The sequence below is a fragment of the Protopterus annectens genome, chromosome 4.part0 (assembly GCF_019279795.1).
Source record: "Protopterus annectens isolate FY-2018-M chromosome 4.part0, PAN1.0, whole genome shotgun sequence".
NCBI classification, from domain to species: Eukaryota; Metazoa; Chordata; order Ceratodontiformes; family Protopteridae; genus Protopterus; species Protopterus annectens.
In genome coordinates, this window is record NC_056733.1 from 631,118,885 (window position 1) to 631,136,701 (window position 17,817).

Consider the following 17,817-nt stretch of genomic DNA (forward strand, 5'->3'; position numbering starts at 1 on the left):
ACTGATTTCAATTTGTCATTCAGAATGCAATTCACAGTTTGTCACCACCTTTTCTTTAACAGTTTATTGTTTTTTAGTAATATCCTCATTCAGTGTTGCCATTGCATTGTTTTTGTGGAGTTGCACATTTTTGGAACCTGTTTAATCTCCTTTGTTTATCCATAATTTTCTCTTGGAAAATTGGAAAGGGCTTTATGGAAATTTCTCCCTTGAAGTATCCATAGTTTGCTTTTTAGCGCCTGTTAATTGGTTGCCTTTGCTCCTGCCACACCTGTCTCATCTGTCTTCTCTTTGCTAGTTCATTTTGTGTCTGAAGGTTGGTGAAAGATTCTAATTCAAGTGGTGAGAAGACTTGAAGTGAAGCAGGATTCAGCAACTTGAAATTAATTTTCATTTCTGTACAGAGTCTTGTATAAAGAAAGAAAAGCATTTCTGGTGTTTGTGATGAAAAGTCTTTATCCACATAAACCGGTGTTGTCTTCAGCCTTTAAGATTGCTCCCTTCAGGTACAAAATGGCAAAAAAATCCTCCTTTATCTGATATGTCTACAGTTTAATTGGTTCTAATCTTGGAATCTGTTGGTATCAGATTTGTAATAATATACTCTACTCTATGTATTTTAATATCTGTAGAAAGACCAGTCTTATGTGTTGAGGCATTTTCTCAGTCTTTGAAATCTTTCCCTTCAGTTTATTCTAGTACTGCTTTAAACCTAGTGATGGCAGTCAGGGTGGGGCACCTGTCCTTGCACCTAACAACCTGGGCATCCCTCATCCAACACAAATGGGTCCAGAGGATGATAACCAGAGGCTATTTCATACTATACCTTCAACCCCAAAAAGACTTTCCAAAGTTTCACCTTTTGAAAGAGAAGTTGCAGCTTCAGAAATAAAGAATGTCCTAGTCAGTTAAGTCATCCAACAGGTCCCAACAGACCAAAGAGGATCTGTAATTTACTTAAGTTTCTTTAGTGCCATAGAAAACCAGAGATCTCAGACCAGTTTGGGATCTGAGTTACCTCAACACTTCTATAAAGAAAATTAAATGCCAGATGCTCGTTAGTCTGTTGTATCCTTTCTGAAGGAGAGTGACCACATGTGCTAGATATGTCTTCAGGATGTGTACTGCTATGTAAAGATGGATGCTCCGGGATTATATCTTTGCTTCCGGCTGGGAATCGGTCATTTTCAGTGCAGAGCTCTGTTTTTTGGTCTCATCATAGCCCCCCCCCCCCGCCTGGTGTTTACCAAGTGTATGGCAGTAGTTGCAGCTTGTCTAAATTCACAAGTTCTATATTCCTTACTTAGACTACTTTCTTGTTACAGCCCTTACCAGGAATGTACTCATGGCCAGGGACTCCTTGCTACAGCTCTTTCCAGATCTGGAAATCACTATCACATTCACGAAAACCAAACTCTGCTCAATGCAGTCTCACCAGAGAAGAATTGCAGCCATTTGCCATGAAACCTTAATAGATGTTCATCATGTTACACTGCTGCAGTCATCGCACTTGGGTTATCCTGCCGTCAGGCAGTCCCGCAGTCGGCCAGAGTTCCAAAGTCTTGGTCCGGCATCGGTGCTGTCGCTTCTTCCCTGACGTCAGTGCGCCAGGGGTATATAAGATGCAACCAACGCCATTTTCTTCAGTCTTTCTTGCCGCGTGGTGCCCGAAGCAGAAGCACTTCGCAAGTGCCAGTTGGCCGACTCCTGAGATTTTCGAAGTCTAATTTCAGATCTGAAGTCTTCAATAAAGCGAAGTACCCCATTGGGGAGACTTTTCTTGTCTCAAACCGATGTCAGAAAATGTTAATTGTATTTCTTGTGGAAAGCGAATACCTCGTAAGGACTTCCACTCTTACTGTATTCCATGCGTAGGCCCTGATCACGACGTCACTAGTTGTCGGTTTTGTGCTAGATTTAACAAACGTACTATTAAAAGGGGTTTTGAATTTGCATTGCCCTATTTTGGCCGAAGGTTCAATTATACAATGCCGTCGGATCAACCGACGACCGCAATACCGAAGAAACTCAAGGACAGACGAAGCCTCTTCTAGGCCAGTCGCCGGTTCTCAATGAGGTGCTTTCACAGCCCCTGACACCCGCTACCTCAGAGCCACAGGCCGCCTCCGACTCCCACGTGGAGACGACTAGCCCTCTGGATACTCAAGGTATTGGGCCTATGGAAACTAACCCCTCAGATGGGTCTGGAGCCGCTGAGCAGGCATCGGCTTCTTGAGGGTGTTTTCAGACCTTCTCATCTTACTATTAAAACTACAGCCAAGACAAAAGTGCCACTAAAGACAAAGAAACAAGTACAGCATTCTCCTGGACAAGCCTCCATGCCTAAGAAACAGATGCTTAAATGGCCGAAGACCTCATTACTTTAATCAGGGGTTCCCATCCCCCTCCTGTGAAAACAGACCGATTCCTCTGATCAGGTTTCCATTTCCTCTGATTCCGCTTCAGACCAGGGGTACTCTCTACCCCCCTATGAGGACTCTGATGCTGAAGAATCTATCCCTTCAGACACTCCTCCTGAGGATTATTCTTTTGGGGAAATTTTACATACCATGAGGGAGCATTTCCATTGGGAAAGTCAGGATTACTCAGAATCTAAGAAAAGGCTCAGAGTTCCTTCTATTGTTTCAGCACAGACCCCTGGCTATTCCGCCTGTGCTAGATATTGTGGATGATGTGTTCTCTGAATCTAGCTTATCTCCTGATTCCTTGCCCCCTGCACCAGCTAAGCCAGATGGGTATTACAGAGTCCCTGACTCGCACAAATTTCTTTATAAAAACCCTTCTGCAGATCCAGAAACTATTTCCCAGGGTCCAAAAGGGGTTAAGGCTTCCATTGCAAAAAATCCAGTACCCTCTGACAGAGATTCCAGAGCTTTGGATAGATGGGGGAAGAAAGTATACACATCTGCAACTTTAGCAGTAAGAGCTTTAAATTGCCAGTTTCACATGCTTAAGTACCAACAATATTTGCTGGCTCAATTAAAACAGAAAATGTTTGCAAGCTCAGAAGCTCCGGATTGTAAAGAAATGCAGGGATTTATTGCATGCAATTGAACAGGTGGGAAAACATGCTCTGCAATGTGGTTTTGATTCTCTAGAGGCCTCTTGTAGAGCCGCAGTTACAGGTTCAGTGATTCGAAGGCATGCCAGGTTAAAAGAACAGAGTTTACCTGATCATGTTAAGGCAAAATTATTGGATGCTTCTTTACAGCATGATACCTTGTTTGATGTTAAGGCAGAAGAAGTGTTAAAGAAAATGGAGGATAAAGCTAAATCTATGCAAACAGTCAAGGATTTCTTACAGGTACAGCCACCTCGATTTAGCAGAAATTGGCCTACAAAAAATTGGTCCTTTCCAGTGTCAGATGGACCACAGAGAGGCAGATACAGATGCCCACGAGGCAGATCTCAACCCCAAGGCTCAAACATACAATGGCAGTGGGGCACCTCAACCCCAAAAGGAGGTGAGGACAAGTTTCAACCTTACAGGAAACAGTCACAATGACTTCCCCCTTTGTACGCCAAGCACTTCCCTTTTGGAAACCTCCTTGGGGGTAAACTAGCACTTTTTCTCAAAACTGGCAAACACCCAAGACAAATGGGTTGTAAATGTGTCTCAAGGTTACAGGTTCCACTTTCATACTTTACCAAGGCTAAAAAGAATGCCAGACCTGCCACAAAATCAATGGGCAGAGGCACAGAAATAAATTTCAGCTCTCATGGACAATGAGCGCTATTCAAAAAGTACCACAGCATGAACAAGGACAAGGATTTTACTCTAAACTCTTCCTGGTCCCCAGAAAGGACAGGGCCTGGAGGCCCATATTAGACCTTTCAATTCTAAATACTTACCTGGATATTCCGAAATTCAGAATGTTGACATTACAGCAGCTTCTACCCATGCTGGGCAAGAACGCTTGGCTTGTTACTCTGGACCTCAGAGGCATACCTGCATGTCCCTATCAGACAAATTTGCAGAAGATACCTCAGATTCAAAGCTTGTACAATGCACTACCAATTCTCTGCACTGCCCTTTGGCTTATCTACTGTGCCCAGGATCGTCACAAAGTGCCTGGCACCAGTAATTGCATTTTGTAGACAAAAAGGAATTCAAATATGTCCATACCTGGACGATTGCCTCATTCAAGCAGAGACAAAGGACATTCTTCTACAACATCTGGCGTTTGTAAAAAGGTTGCTAACTTCTCAAGGGTACACAGTAAACGAAAAGAGGTCAAAACAAGTACCCTCACAACAGATTATATTCCTGGGTGCCAGCTTAAATACAATGGCCCAGATGGCTTACCTCACACCAGACAAGCAGGTTCAACTAACTCAATATTTTCAACTACTGGCAAAAAAGTCCCATCTCCCTGCAAGAAAAATTCTGCAGGCCCTGGGATTCATGGCATCCTGCATACTACCCATACCATATGCCAGACTGCATATGAGGAAACAACAATGGTACCTAAAAAGTGTTTGGACTTGGCACTCTCACAGTTTAGAAGCAGTAATACCACTGATTCCCTGCCTGCAACAGGAGTTTCGATGGTGGGCACAGGTATGTCACCTAAAAAAGGGTCAGCCTTTCACCCTACTCACAGCCAGGCAGACTCTAACAACAGATGCTTCGGATTACGCCTGTGGAGCACACATGGCAGGAAAATGCATTCAGGGCAAGTGGACCACAGACCAGATGCATCTTAACATCAATCAAAAAGAGATGTTGGCTGTGCAAAATGCCCTAACAGCTTTCAAGGACCTTCTGCATCCAGTACAATTATTACTAAAGACAGACAACACAGTAATGTGGTACATAAGCAAGGGGGCACTCATTCTTACCCCCTATGCAGGCAAGTCATGACCTTGTGGAACACAGCTCTAATGTACCAAGGTCACCTGCAAGCGCAATTCCTGCCAGGAAAGAAAAATACTCTGGCAGACGAGCTAAGCAGAAATATCATGGACCCCCACGAAAGGAAATTGAATCTACAAATCTTCAGCATGTTAACGCAAAAATGGGGATGCCCAGACCTAGATCTTTTTGCCTCCCCACTGAATTGCCAACTACAAAAATTCTACACAAGGAGTTATCACAAACAAGCATGGAAAGTGGATGCTCTTTTGTTCAGCTGGAAGAACCTAAAAGTTTGCTTTCCCGCCTCTGCCTCTCCTTTCAAAGGTACTCCTAAAAACCAGACGAGAAACCACAGATAATCCTGATTGGTCCAGACTGGCCACGTCAGCACTGGTACCCTATCTTAAGGAACCTAGCACAAGGCCCCCCATGGATTTTGACTCAACAAAACAATCAGATCCTGCACGGTCAGCTCAAAACCGTAAACCTGGCTGCATGGCAGATTTATTAGTTAAACAGGCAACACGTCTCTCTAAAGTGGTTATGGATGTCATTTTGGAGGCCAGAAGGACTAGCACCAGGAAAGCTTACTTAGAAAAATGGAAGAGTTTCTGCGCTTGGAACCAGGCTCAAAGCCTAGATCTTGTTGTTCCAAACATTCCTCAGAGTTTACAATACTTAACTGAGGTGCTAGACAGAGGCCTATCTTTCTCATCAATTAAGATCCACGCCTCTGCCATTTCAGCACATTATAACACGGATCCTCCTTTATTCTCTCATCCCTTGCTAAAGCAGTACCTCAGAGGGGCAAAAAACATAAGACCTCCCCGGAGAGCACCAACCTAGGACCTCAATTTTGTTTTAGAAAAGCTGATCCTGCCACCTTTTGAGCCAGCCAATCTAAAATTTTTATCATGGAAAACAGCTCTATTCCTGGCCGTAACTTCAGCACGAAGAGTCTCAGAGCTGCAGGCATTAATGGCAGTGGAAGATTTTATAATTTTTCATCAGGACAGTGTTTCTTTAAGGACAAACCCTACTTTTATGCCAAAGGTGGTATCTAGTGTGGCTCTTAACCAAACCATCCATTTGCCAACTTTTTATCCAAACCCCCAGAATAAAGGGGAGAAACTTCTGCAGTCTTTGGACATACACAGGCAGCTACGCTTCTACTTGGACAAAACAAAAGCTTGTCAGAAAAACTGAGCAACTGTTTGTAGCATATGCTGCAGGATCACAGGGCAAGGCCATCTCAAAGCAGACAATATCCAAATGCATAGGACACTGTATTCGTTACTGCTACACACAGCATGGGAAATCAGTCCCAAATAGCATTAGGCCACATTCCACCAGGGCTACAGCCACTTCAGCGGCCTTTCTCAGAGGAGTACCTACCAAGGAAATTTTGGAGGCTGCAACTTGGAGTTCAGTGCACACCTTTACCAAGCATTACCACCTGCCTCTTTACTCTAAATCCAGAGCAGGATTTGCCACTGCAGTTCTGCAGGGTCTCATAGCCAATCCTAACTCTTTACAGACCAGCCACCCAACGTTAGCTTTGGGATTCTACCCAAGTGTGATGACTGCAGCAGTGTAACACGATGAACATAGTACAGTTTTGTACCTACCGTAAATGTAGATGTTCGAGTGTTCACACTGCTGCAGTTCAGGTTACCCTCCCTCCATCCCCTCTGAACTAGCTGGCCTTATCTATACCTTACTATCCTTTACAACCTTTGTGGTGTATTTGCTTGTGACTGAAGGTATTGTCTTTATTTTATATGTATTGCCTACCTATTTGGGGGCACCTGACATCTGGGGCAAGAAAAACTGAAGAAAATGGCGTCTGTTGCATCTTATAATACCCCTGGCACACTGACGTCAGGGAAGAAGCGACAGCACCGATGCCGGACCAAGACTTTGGAACTCTGGCCGACTGCGGGACCGCCTGACGGCAGGATAACCCAAGTGTAACAATTTTCCTAGCTATGCAGGCCTCTTAATACACTTTTCCCATAAATGATATCCATTCAGACAGGACAGTTGACTAGTATATCAACAAACTGAGAGGAACCTGATCTTATCTGTTATGTCAAGAGGTGATGAGAGTTTGGCAGTGGGTGATATCTTCTCTCCATTTTCTAGTAGCAACACATCCCGGGCAAGTCCCATGTGCTAGCTGACAAATTGACCAGGTCTATTTTTCCTCATGAGTGGTCCTTCAGTGTAATAGTTATGGAGCAGATGTTTGGCCACTGAGGCTAACCTTGCTATGATCTCTGTGCATCTCCCCTGTATCGCCAAGTACAGCAAATTTTTTGCTCTGTCTTCAGAGGGAAAGTCATTGAAGGATGCTCCTTCCCGGGTCTATATTACATAGACGAAAAATCAAAATATGGAACACTCGGATGAGCGAAAACGCAGGTAATCGAAATCGCTATTTTGAGGGGCTGTACCCCCCCAAAAAATTACTCCAAGTCCGAAATCGCACTGCAGTGAGGAAAGGGCAAATTTTCCGATTTTCACTCTACTGCGATCTCACAATATCGATTTCATTTACCTGCGTTTTCGTTCATCCAAGCATTCAAGATTTTGATTTTTTGTAGTTCTGATAGGAGCCCTCTCCCACATCTGGCCCCCAGGACTCCTTTATGCATTTCCCTCCATTCCGCTGATTGGAAAGTTTTTTTTTATGAAAGGCAGTGGTGGGAAGGATCATTGTCATCCTTGTAACAAGCTACTGGCCTCATAACTTCTTCCTAGAATCCTTCCACACTTAAGATTTACAAAAGTAAATGGAAAAGATTCTCTGTCTGTGCAGTTGAGAATCTTGATCCTTTTTCAGTCCACCCTCACAGGGATCCTGACATTTTTGGCAGACCACATTCCAGAATGGAATTGGCTATTCCACTGTCATAATGCATTTAGCAGCAATATTGTGTTTTCACATTGGTGAGACTCGCATGTCCACCGCATTCTTAAGGCTGTATAAAGCCTTTATTAGAGGAATTTCTGTTATCACCTCCACTGAGAGACTCCGTTCCTCCTTGGGATATTTCCATTCTACTCCAAGGCTTAACTAGTCTTCCCTTTGAACTGGCTGCCAAGACTGATTTAAAATTCTTACCACGGAAAATGCTCCTCTTACTTGCTGTTGCTTTTGCGAGGAGGATCTCCAAGTTTCATGCCTTGTCTGCTAAACCCCAGTACCTGTTATTTCAAAAAGACAGTGAGTCTGAGAACAAATCCTTTTTATCCCTAAGGTGGCTTCTGAATCTTTTCTTAACTAATCCCGTAAATCTCTTTTTTTCTGACATTCTCAAACAAAGGTTGAATACACGTTACACTTTCTAGATGCTGACCATCAGTTAAGGTTCTTTTTACAGCTGACCAGAACTTTCAGAAAAAAATTCATCAGTTTTACTCCCATCTCCTGTCAAAATTGGGAAAAGGAGAATCCAGTGTTGCTCTCCTGCTGGTTATCTTGAGTGCATCTCCTAAAGTTATAATCAAATGGGGCTGTCTTTACTTGTTCCCCCCAAAAGCTCATTCTTCTAGATTAGTTACTTCATCAACAGCATTCTTTCATAGAGTACATCTTTTGACATTTGTGCAGCTACTATTTGGACCAAGGTTTACACATTAAATGACAACATAAGGTACGAAAGTTATGTAACAAATAGATAGTTTCCATTCTTCCTCAACTCCCTTCCCCTTCCATTTGTGTCAGTATTTGATCTTCTGGTTCTTCATTTTTTCTCTGACCTAGCCTTGGCTCCTTTAGGTTTACTTATCAAGTTCTGAGTATTTTGCAGCTTTTTTTCCTTCCCTATCTCTATTTTAGATTTCATATTCCTTCCTTTTTCCTTGAGACAAATGTGACCCAATTTTACGCAACAGCAAGGATTATAGGTACTGGGAGGAGCCTAAGGAGTGGCTTCTGAAGCTTGATAATGAGATCCCATATGCTGAGGAAGGACACTGATCTGTCATTGTGGTGAGTAAATAACTCTTTTTTGTATTATTCTGAATGTCCATCTTCTGTTTCTTTAAGCCTTGCGTTCTTTGTTTCTGTATATTCCAAAATGAGCCCCCTTACTTTGAAAATCTCAATGTATTTGGTCATTCTTTTCAATCTTGGGTGACTGAATGGTTTTCTCTTTCAGCTGCCATTGCTATCTGCTTTTACTAGCTGTTCTCCCCCCACACTATCAGTCTCTTCCTGTTTTTTCAGTTACTTTTCTTTTTTTGATAGCAGTACAGTAAGATAATTTGGGGAATGATATTTGCTATTTCCCTTCTCCTGCATTGTTGGTCTTTTTTCGGTGTTTGCATTCAACATTGACTGCCGACATTTTCAGTTTGACGACAGTTATAAATATAAAAAACACTACTTCAGTTTTAAAAAATGTTACTGACCCCGTAAAAGCAATTGCTGCAAGTTATCCTTTCTAACAGTAACCTACCAGAAAGCTGCAACTGCAAAAAGTCCCCTCGTTCATCATTACCTGTAAAAGGCAATATCTGTTGTGTATGTTTGAATACTTTTTCTACTGTTATATTGTACCCTTTCACTACAACTTGCCCAGGAGTGCACACTATTGGAAAACACCCCTCCTGTCTCCCCCCACCCCGGATATCAGGTCTTCCCCATTAACGCTAAATTCTGCTGCTGTTTTCTCAACATTTTCTCTGCCTGTTTTCCGTTGGAAATTGCCTTCACTTTCTTACTCTCTCCTCATTTTTGGCACAGGGATACAATAATTTCTATTAAACTTAACTGTTATGCTGTACTGAGATATCCTGCCCATACCTGGACAAACCAGAGTGATTTACTTCCTGGCTGTACAGTCGTCCTTTGCTCAGCCCTGTTGCGCTCCCCTACCCTGCCCCTATTCCTACTTGCCCCCTGATCACTCAACTTTATTGTAACCCTAACCACTCCACTCATTGCCTCACCAGTCAATAACCATGTTAATTAACTACTGTAGATACAATCCCTCACTCAACCTAATTACCATCCCTAGCTTCTTCTTTGAAATTAAAATCATACTTACCATACCTTCACCCTGTTTACCAGGTGATCTCTATCACTAATGCCATATCCTTATCGACGTACCTCCTGTACAGTATTATCAAAATAACTTCATCTCTCCTTTACTTTGCATACCAAGCAGCTTTCACCCTAGCTACCTGTCATAAGTGTTACCACTATACTGCATAATACTCACTCTCCTATTAGCAGCTGCTTACTATCATTTTCAGCTAATCTGCATATTCGCAAAAATACATTTTCATTTTTTACACACACCACTTGTTTTAAGATAGTTGGTGTTAAGAAATATTAGAGCATCACCAAACAACTTAGACTGCACTATCTTAAACAAAACTAAAAAAAAAAAATTAATAAACCTTTCGAACATCACAAACACGCACCAAACATTTTTTTTACTAACTTTGGTAACTATTGCTACTAAACTTAAATAAGCGGTGATATTCACCCTAACCCAGGTCCCCATAACACCACATCTCTCCCTCGTGTACAAGATGCATCTAATCTTCAACTCTGTCTGTGATTTGCTACTTCTAAATATGAACCTTAGAAGCTTAGTCAATAAGGTCTAAGAAGTGCACCCAACCTCTATCCCTTTAATCCCCCAGTATTTCTGTCTTAACAGAAACTTGGTTGAAGGCACACATTTCTGATAATGAAATCACTCCACCAGGTTACAACATAATTAGAGATGACAGAAAGGAGAAGAGGTGGTGGAGTAGCTGTTTTGTTAGAGTACCCTCATGCTGTTACCAGTCAACCTTAATGTAACTAACCCAAATAATATTGACATCTTACCCACTAAACTACAGTATAGCCAAAACAAGTTCATTACCATTATAGGTACCTATGTCCCACCCGGCAATGACGTCTCCACAATAGAACACATTCTCCAGTCTATATCAAAATCTGTACCTCAAGAAACTATCATTATGGGCAGTTTTAATGTAGACCGGACAACTTGTGATTCACACCACCCCAGCAAACACATCAACCTCTTTGACTTTGCACAACTTATCCAGTCCCATACAAGGATTGAGGAAAAAGTCTGCAGTCTCTACTAGACTGGACATGAACCAACAAACCTCATCACTACCAGCATAGAGGCGGTCTGCCTTGACAGTCTGTGACCACATGCCAGCCTATCTATTAAGACGTGTCAGTAGTAATAAACATACCACTTTCCGCCAAATCCACAGTAAGAAAAACTTTAAACCCTAAGACCTAATTGACACCCTAAAAAAATGTAACTGGTCTTTACTGAAGGACTTGCCCCTTGACACTGCAGTTGATTTCAGTAATACATTTCTTGACATTCCCAACAGATTGGTCCCTCCCAGATCAGTTCATACTAAGGCCACATGCATACCAAGGCTAACTAATGAAACAAGGAACCTCCTTAGGCATAGGGACAAGGCTTAGCAAATTTGGCACTCCTAAAAACCCAAAACATTTGTATAGCATGCCAACAAATTTGAAATAAGGCTAAGCACCAAATCAGTCTTGACAAAAACTTTCACTATAACTTACAAAAGAGGCACAGACATACCCCCTAAAGAATTTGGAGCACTATCAATACCATTCTTCACCCAGGACAAATGACCCCTCCCCCAAGCGTACCATCTTACTCTGGTACCATTGCTGAAGAATTTAATACATACTTCGTAAAGTATATCATCTCAAAACGCCAAAACTCTTATCCACCACTAGCTCCCAAACTTTTAAATCTTAACACCACCTCCTTTTTCTAGTCCATCCTCACAGCTACCATAGAGAAACTGCTCAAGCAACTTGAACCTACTACAGTTGTGACTGTTGCCAACTGAATACCTAAGTAGCAGCTGAAGCCATATCCTATCCTGTGTCAGTTACCAATAGGTCTTTAGCAAAATGTCCCAGCAATATGGAAAATTGCTCGCTCAATCCCTTTACTCAAAGGTGGTAATTCCACAGAGTTCACAAATTATACATACATCACCATTCTCTCCCCGCTATTAGAACTCCTTGAAAGATGTATCCGCTCACAACTGCTCCAGTAACTTACCAGCAACCTACTGTCAAACTCCCAACATGGTGTCAGGCCCTATCACAGTACCAAAGCAGCACTTCTCATCTTCACTAATACAATCAACCAACTCGGAAATGATGACAAAAGTTTCTGCAGTCTTCTTAGAAGGGTCCAAGCCCTTTGATATGATCTCCCATCTCAAATTATCTGCTCTTTCCAAACTGAACCTTAATCCCTCTGTGCTCCAGTAGTTCCAAAGCTATGTAGATGGCTGCCAGCAATCAGTAAAATGGCAACGTACCCCCCCCCCCCCACAACCTGCTCACATTAGGAGCTCCACAGCATTCAATTCTTGGGGCATTACTCTGTAGCATTTTCACAAATGACCTCAATATCACTACCCCACAAGCCTCAGTAATCCAATTTTCAGACAACTCAACACTTATGTGCCACATGTACATTACAACACCTCCAAGACATAACCCAGAAGTTTGTTTGTGCTTTCAGCTTTTCCCGGTTAGGGATCGCCACAGCGGAACTCCGGTCCTCTAATAATTGGCAGTTGATTTTTACATACCGGCTTGCCAGGCCTAACACACAACCTTCAACGAAGGTACGCCCATTCACGCATGTCTCCACGCAGAAGATGCTCTAGCTGAGAATCAAATTGGACAGCGCCTTACTGTGAGACGACAACGCTACCACATCACCACCACCGCGGTGTCAAGACATAACCCAGAAGTCCTTCTCAGAAACTGAACTATGGCTATTGAACCATCAGCTCGTACTTAACCCCCCAAAAATCAACAGCACTTATGATCTTCTAACCCACGAGCCCCCCCCCCCTCCCCCCAACTTCCTTCATCATTGCTAGAAACAATGCAAAGCCACAAACAAAACTGCTAGGTGTCATAATTGATAACCTAAGATTTGACCTACATATGTCACAAACAGTTAAAGTTCATAAAAAAATAAGTATTTGATGCTTCTAGGGTAGCCATTGCTAGAACCCACCTACCTACTCTCCTGTATGCCTCCCCAATTTTTATCAGCCTTAAAAAGGCAGACTTAAAGAAATTAGAAACGTGCTGTAATAAAATAGCTAAATTTGCCAGTGACTCTTCACATTACACCCACCATTATCACACCTTCAAACACTGTCCTGGTTAGAACTGCCACAACTTGTATCCTACAATCAACTGACCATGGCACACAAGTTTTATACCACCCCGAAAAAAAAACTGCCCTACTAAACATTCTTCAACCCCATACTACCAAGCAAAACCTACAATCAACAAACAGATCACTACTACAGGTGTCCAGATCCACCAATACTGCAGGTGACTCCCTATTCTCCCACCAAGTAGCCAAAAACTGGAATTTGCTTTCTTATACCATTAGAAACACTATCAATACCAACCATCTTAAAAGTGCTTTCAAAAGCTTCCTTAATGACTTTTGCCTTTGTTCCTTTTCCAATCTAGGCCAAGTGGCTAAAAGATTGCCTGCTCATGCTGATCATCCTCCCAGACTACCTCCAAATCTAAGCTCTTTTCATCCTCATATAAACATTACCTGCTTGCTATTTAATCAACTTATATCTTCAGTCGCTATGATAGCCTTATGCACTGTTTACATTGTGCATTCATATTCTCTCTCTTCTTGCATTGTAAGAAGAATTTGTACCTGATCATATTGTACAAATGTTAGTAACAACAAATTATGTATTGTTATATGTGGAGCTTTTCTTCCCAGGCCTCCACTGAAAATGGGTCTTCATCCCAGTCTGCCTTTCCCAGTAAACAAATGTAAAATAAATAATGATAAATGGTGAGAGGAAAATGAAACAAGGAAATAAGCTATATACTCTGTGTACAAACGCCTGAAATAAAATTAGTCTGCTTGTTTATATTCTGGTTGTCATAGACTGTTCAGCTAGCAGTTTCTGTTTAGTTTATGGCAGTTTAAAGGTGTTTGGGCATTGAGCAGTTTAAATGAGCAGAGCTTGCTCTACTGCTGCTGTCTTGGAAAACAACTTTCTTGTCTGATCTCACCAGTGTTTGTGGAGGAGTTGGTTGTATATTGCATCACACTGAACTTGTTTTTCTGTACTGGTTAGTGGACCATTAAGGAGATGAAGGATATTACATAAATTATGTAGATGATTTTTTTAAAGTTACATTGTTACTTATGCCTTCATGTTTTATACCAGCCCTACTGTGGAAAAACAGTGCTTCATATGCCTGCCCACATGTTGTTCAAGTAGTAGATGCAACACTGATGGATGGTCCTTGAATAGGGTTTCATGGTGGGTTTATGTACTACTGTCAGACAACTGTCAAACTTCATCATCTTTTTCTGGAAGTTTCCTAACTTGGAGAAGAATGCACATCCATGAATGGTGTATTCCATGATGTTGCACACTGACTATAGTGAAAGTTGACCCTTGTTCTCACAACTGCTGATCCTTGTTATTGTTGGCAAAGAAGAGAGTGCGCATGCTGTAATGATTAGTTATGAATTCAGAAATCTGAGTTTGAGATGAATGGAGATCCTTACTGGGTTATTTGGAATGGTGCCTTTTGACATCTGATCAGTGGGCTGGAGGTTTGAAGACATTGCTGTGAGGATTGCCTGCCCTTAGCCCTTCTCGAATAGTTGAGTTCTCTCATCATGGTCTCACCCAATTTAAGTGGTGGATTTGATCCTGTTCATGTTTTATGTTTCTCTGGAATCCTGATAAGTGTATTATCAGTGCTCACTTTGAAGGGATGTAGTCTGTTTTGCTTGTGCCACTTTTCCCCTGTCTGATTGACCCAGTCTTGAGTCTGTGTAACCTGATTGCCTGGAGTTGCCCATTGAGACTTCTGTAAAGGAGTGTCGTACTTTTGACCAAGGCTTAATTTTCTAGTAAGGCTTCCCCATCTCAGTTTGGCTAGTTAACTTCAGTGGATGTGGAACCACATTTCTATGCCTGCATCAAGGTCCACTGGCTGGTTGGACTGTTGGTGGGAGCTAGTCTATGGGGTGTGATTTCAACCTTAGGGAGCTCTGTTTGATGCAATTTCTAAGTTCAGCGTGGACCTTTTTCCTAAAGCTGCTGGCCTCAGTGTACTAACCTACTGGCACCTTTGCATTTTCCTTGTTTTGGAACATGTGGAGATTTTTAGGGCTTCCTTAAAGCCAGCTACTTGTAGGGGAGTCATCAAGCAGGTGGAAGGCTTTAACTTTTTGGGTAGAGTAGAATAAAGTTGAGTCATTTGTTCTAAATAGGATGAAGCTTTTGAGTCCAGTAGTTAATCTTTAGGGTATTCTAGCTTCTTATGGTTTGGCATCCCTTTAGGAAGGGTTTATGGTGGATGCAAGTATGTGTGGTTATGTTGTATCTGCGACCTCTCACCAGAGTTACCCAAATGTTTGTCCTACAGCCACCTTGTTTTGGTATTATCCTTGATGCTTTGAGAAGGCAGCCTTTCTGTGTTGCATCTCCCAGGGAGGGAGGGGCAGTGCCTTGCATCAGCCTTTAAACAGATGTGAGCAGACTGATATTCTCTCTCTTCCATCCTGCTGGAGAATCTTAGCCTGAGCAGGTGAGTATGTACTTTTCAGCCACACTGCAGCTTAGGTTCCTCAGCTGTATGTCTGTTTTCAGGTGTCATTTTCTCCTGTTGGGAGTCCTTGGTGATTCTGCTTGAAAGATCCTTCAATTATTGCATGCGTAGAATCTCTTCTGATTTTAATACATGACACTGCTGATTTAGGCCTTAGGTTTTCCTGTTGAATGATAGGTGGTTTGTCTGTTTGAGGTGCTAGCATTGGGGGTGGGAAGTGCATCCAAAGCATTTTCCCATTTCTAAGTTATATAGAAGGGGGGCATTCTTGTTAAAGGTCTACTTTTTGGGAGTAGATCTTGCAGTTCTTTGCAGGGAATTTGGAAGTTGTACTTGGGACAAAAACTTTTCATCGAAAAACAGTACATCCCTATATTTAGCAGTGCTTGATGGCCTTAAAGGGGGATTCAGCTGGTCTACCCCTTGCATGCTCATCTGTCGTAAGCAGTTTTAATGCCATGATGGATCTGACCTCATTGGTGTGGGAGGCCCGCCATTAGGGGACGTTGCCTGTTGCATCCACCAGGGCTGGTGCAAATCTCTTTTCCCCCATCTGTTTCCATTTTTGGCTGGTGTGTCCTTTGTGAAACTGTGCCTCATTGCCTGGTATACTTTGTGCATCTCTCCCTATATATGTTTGCTGTGTTTGCGCACACCCAATTTGTCATTGATGTGGGGAGAGGATTTCCATTTCCTGTTCGAAGAGGACTGTTTGGGACCTGGAGACCCTTAATTGCATGCTGGCTGAGTATAATGACCCTCTCTAACATCTCCCCACTTAATGACCTTTCTGATAGAGAAACATTCAGACTTATGAAGTCCACCATGGGCTGGTTTGTGGCCCCCATCTGTTTTTTTCCAATAACTTATGAACAATGGAACCGTGGTCCATCCCCTCTATAGAGAACAAAACAGTGGTGGCATACATGCAGTCTTGAATACACTAGAGTAATGCCTCCTTGTCTCCTAAGAAAGGCCATTGGAGATCTTGCCAGTTATCCTGGAAGACATTTGTTTGGTCACAGGAAGTGCAGCATTTTGCTGCCTGACAAGTGGTCTAAAGATTTGGACAGATTAGGTAAAAATGCTGTGTTCCTTTCTGTAGAGGCATATCTCTGTCTCTCTGTGTGACCTTTCTAGATTCTAGTTCTAACTAGTGAATCAGTTTGCAGTATAGCTTTTGGCTTTGTCTGAATTTGAGCTGAAAGAAGTGCATTTCTCAACCCTGTTATTGACTTCACAACACAACCAACTGTGGAATCACCACACCTTAGATTGCACTGAAGCTACGGCTAGAGCAGCATGCCAGGCCTTACGGGTATTCCTGTGCAAGGTTATGTGACTCTGTGGCCAATTCTTCCATAATGAGGTTGGTGAACTCCAGAAGACACAGCAGATCCCATTTTCATTTGAGGCCTCTATAAACTGTCACTCCCTTGCTCCCCCATCTTTTTCTCAAGTTAAGCAAGCCCCATAAAATACTTCCACCCCGACTGACAAGGGCATTCATTCATTATTGTTTTCCCTCCAATGCAGTGCCAGACATCTACGAGCAGAATGGCTCCCCCGACCATATGACCACTCCTTTAAGGTTGTCTTTCTCTGTCTTGTAGAGTGGATGGTTTTGTGTAACGAAGGGAGCCATTATAGAGGGATAGTATTTTACAATACCACAGATAACCAAAACGTAGAGCTGTTTGAACCTTTCCTAAAAAAAAAGGTTGTGCTCCAGTGCAAACGTCTCTCCATTGTGTTCAGACAGGCCCAGACTACTCATATGAAAGGGACTGAAGCCAATAGGGTCTGCCCTTACCCATTTTTTGGTTGTTGCCCTGAGGGGACCAGTCTCTAAATTGGTAGCACTCTTTAATCCTTTCTTTGAAAATTGGTTCCATTTGACTGGAGTTTGAATATAATTCCTCCCAAGTATAGAGGACAAAAAAAGATCATGTCTTCTGGATAGTCTGGTGAGGATGTAGTGGAGGTTCATTCTCAGACCCTTGTATTTTTTCTACAGCCCGTTGGTAGATTGTCTTCGCATAAATCCCTTTGTTATTTCCCTACTTATGTAGCACACCCCCCATAGGTACCCATTCTAATCTGGATCCAAATAGATTTGGGTTGCGCAGCTAGATTTGTAAGGGCCTTAGTGGCTGTTAGCCTAGTAACAATCAGTGAACCTATGTTCCTGGAATCTTCCCAGACTTCCCTGCCAGTGGAAATGGTCAGGAATGCACAAATTGCTGAATGATCCAGAACATATCTC

At 42.5% G+C, this 17,817-nt stretch overlaps 1 protein-coding gene across 1 annotated transcript in view; it reads left to right on the top strand.

The window, feature by feature from the left end:
• ZCCHC8 (zinc finger CCHC-type containing 8) overlaps positions 1 to 17,817 on the top strand; it is a 1,340,563-nt gene that overhangs the window by 601,411 nt on the left and 721,335 nt on the right. The window contains 1 exon segment of the mRNA XM_044068587.1: positions 11,801 to 11,824. Coding sequence (XP_043924522.1) covers positions 11,801 to 11,824 — 24 coding nt within the window.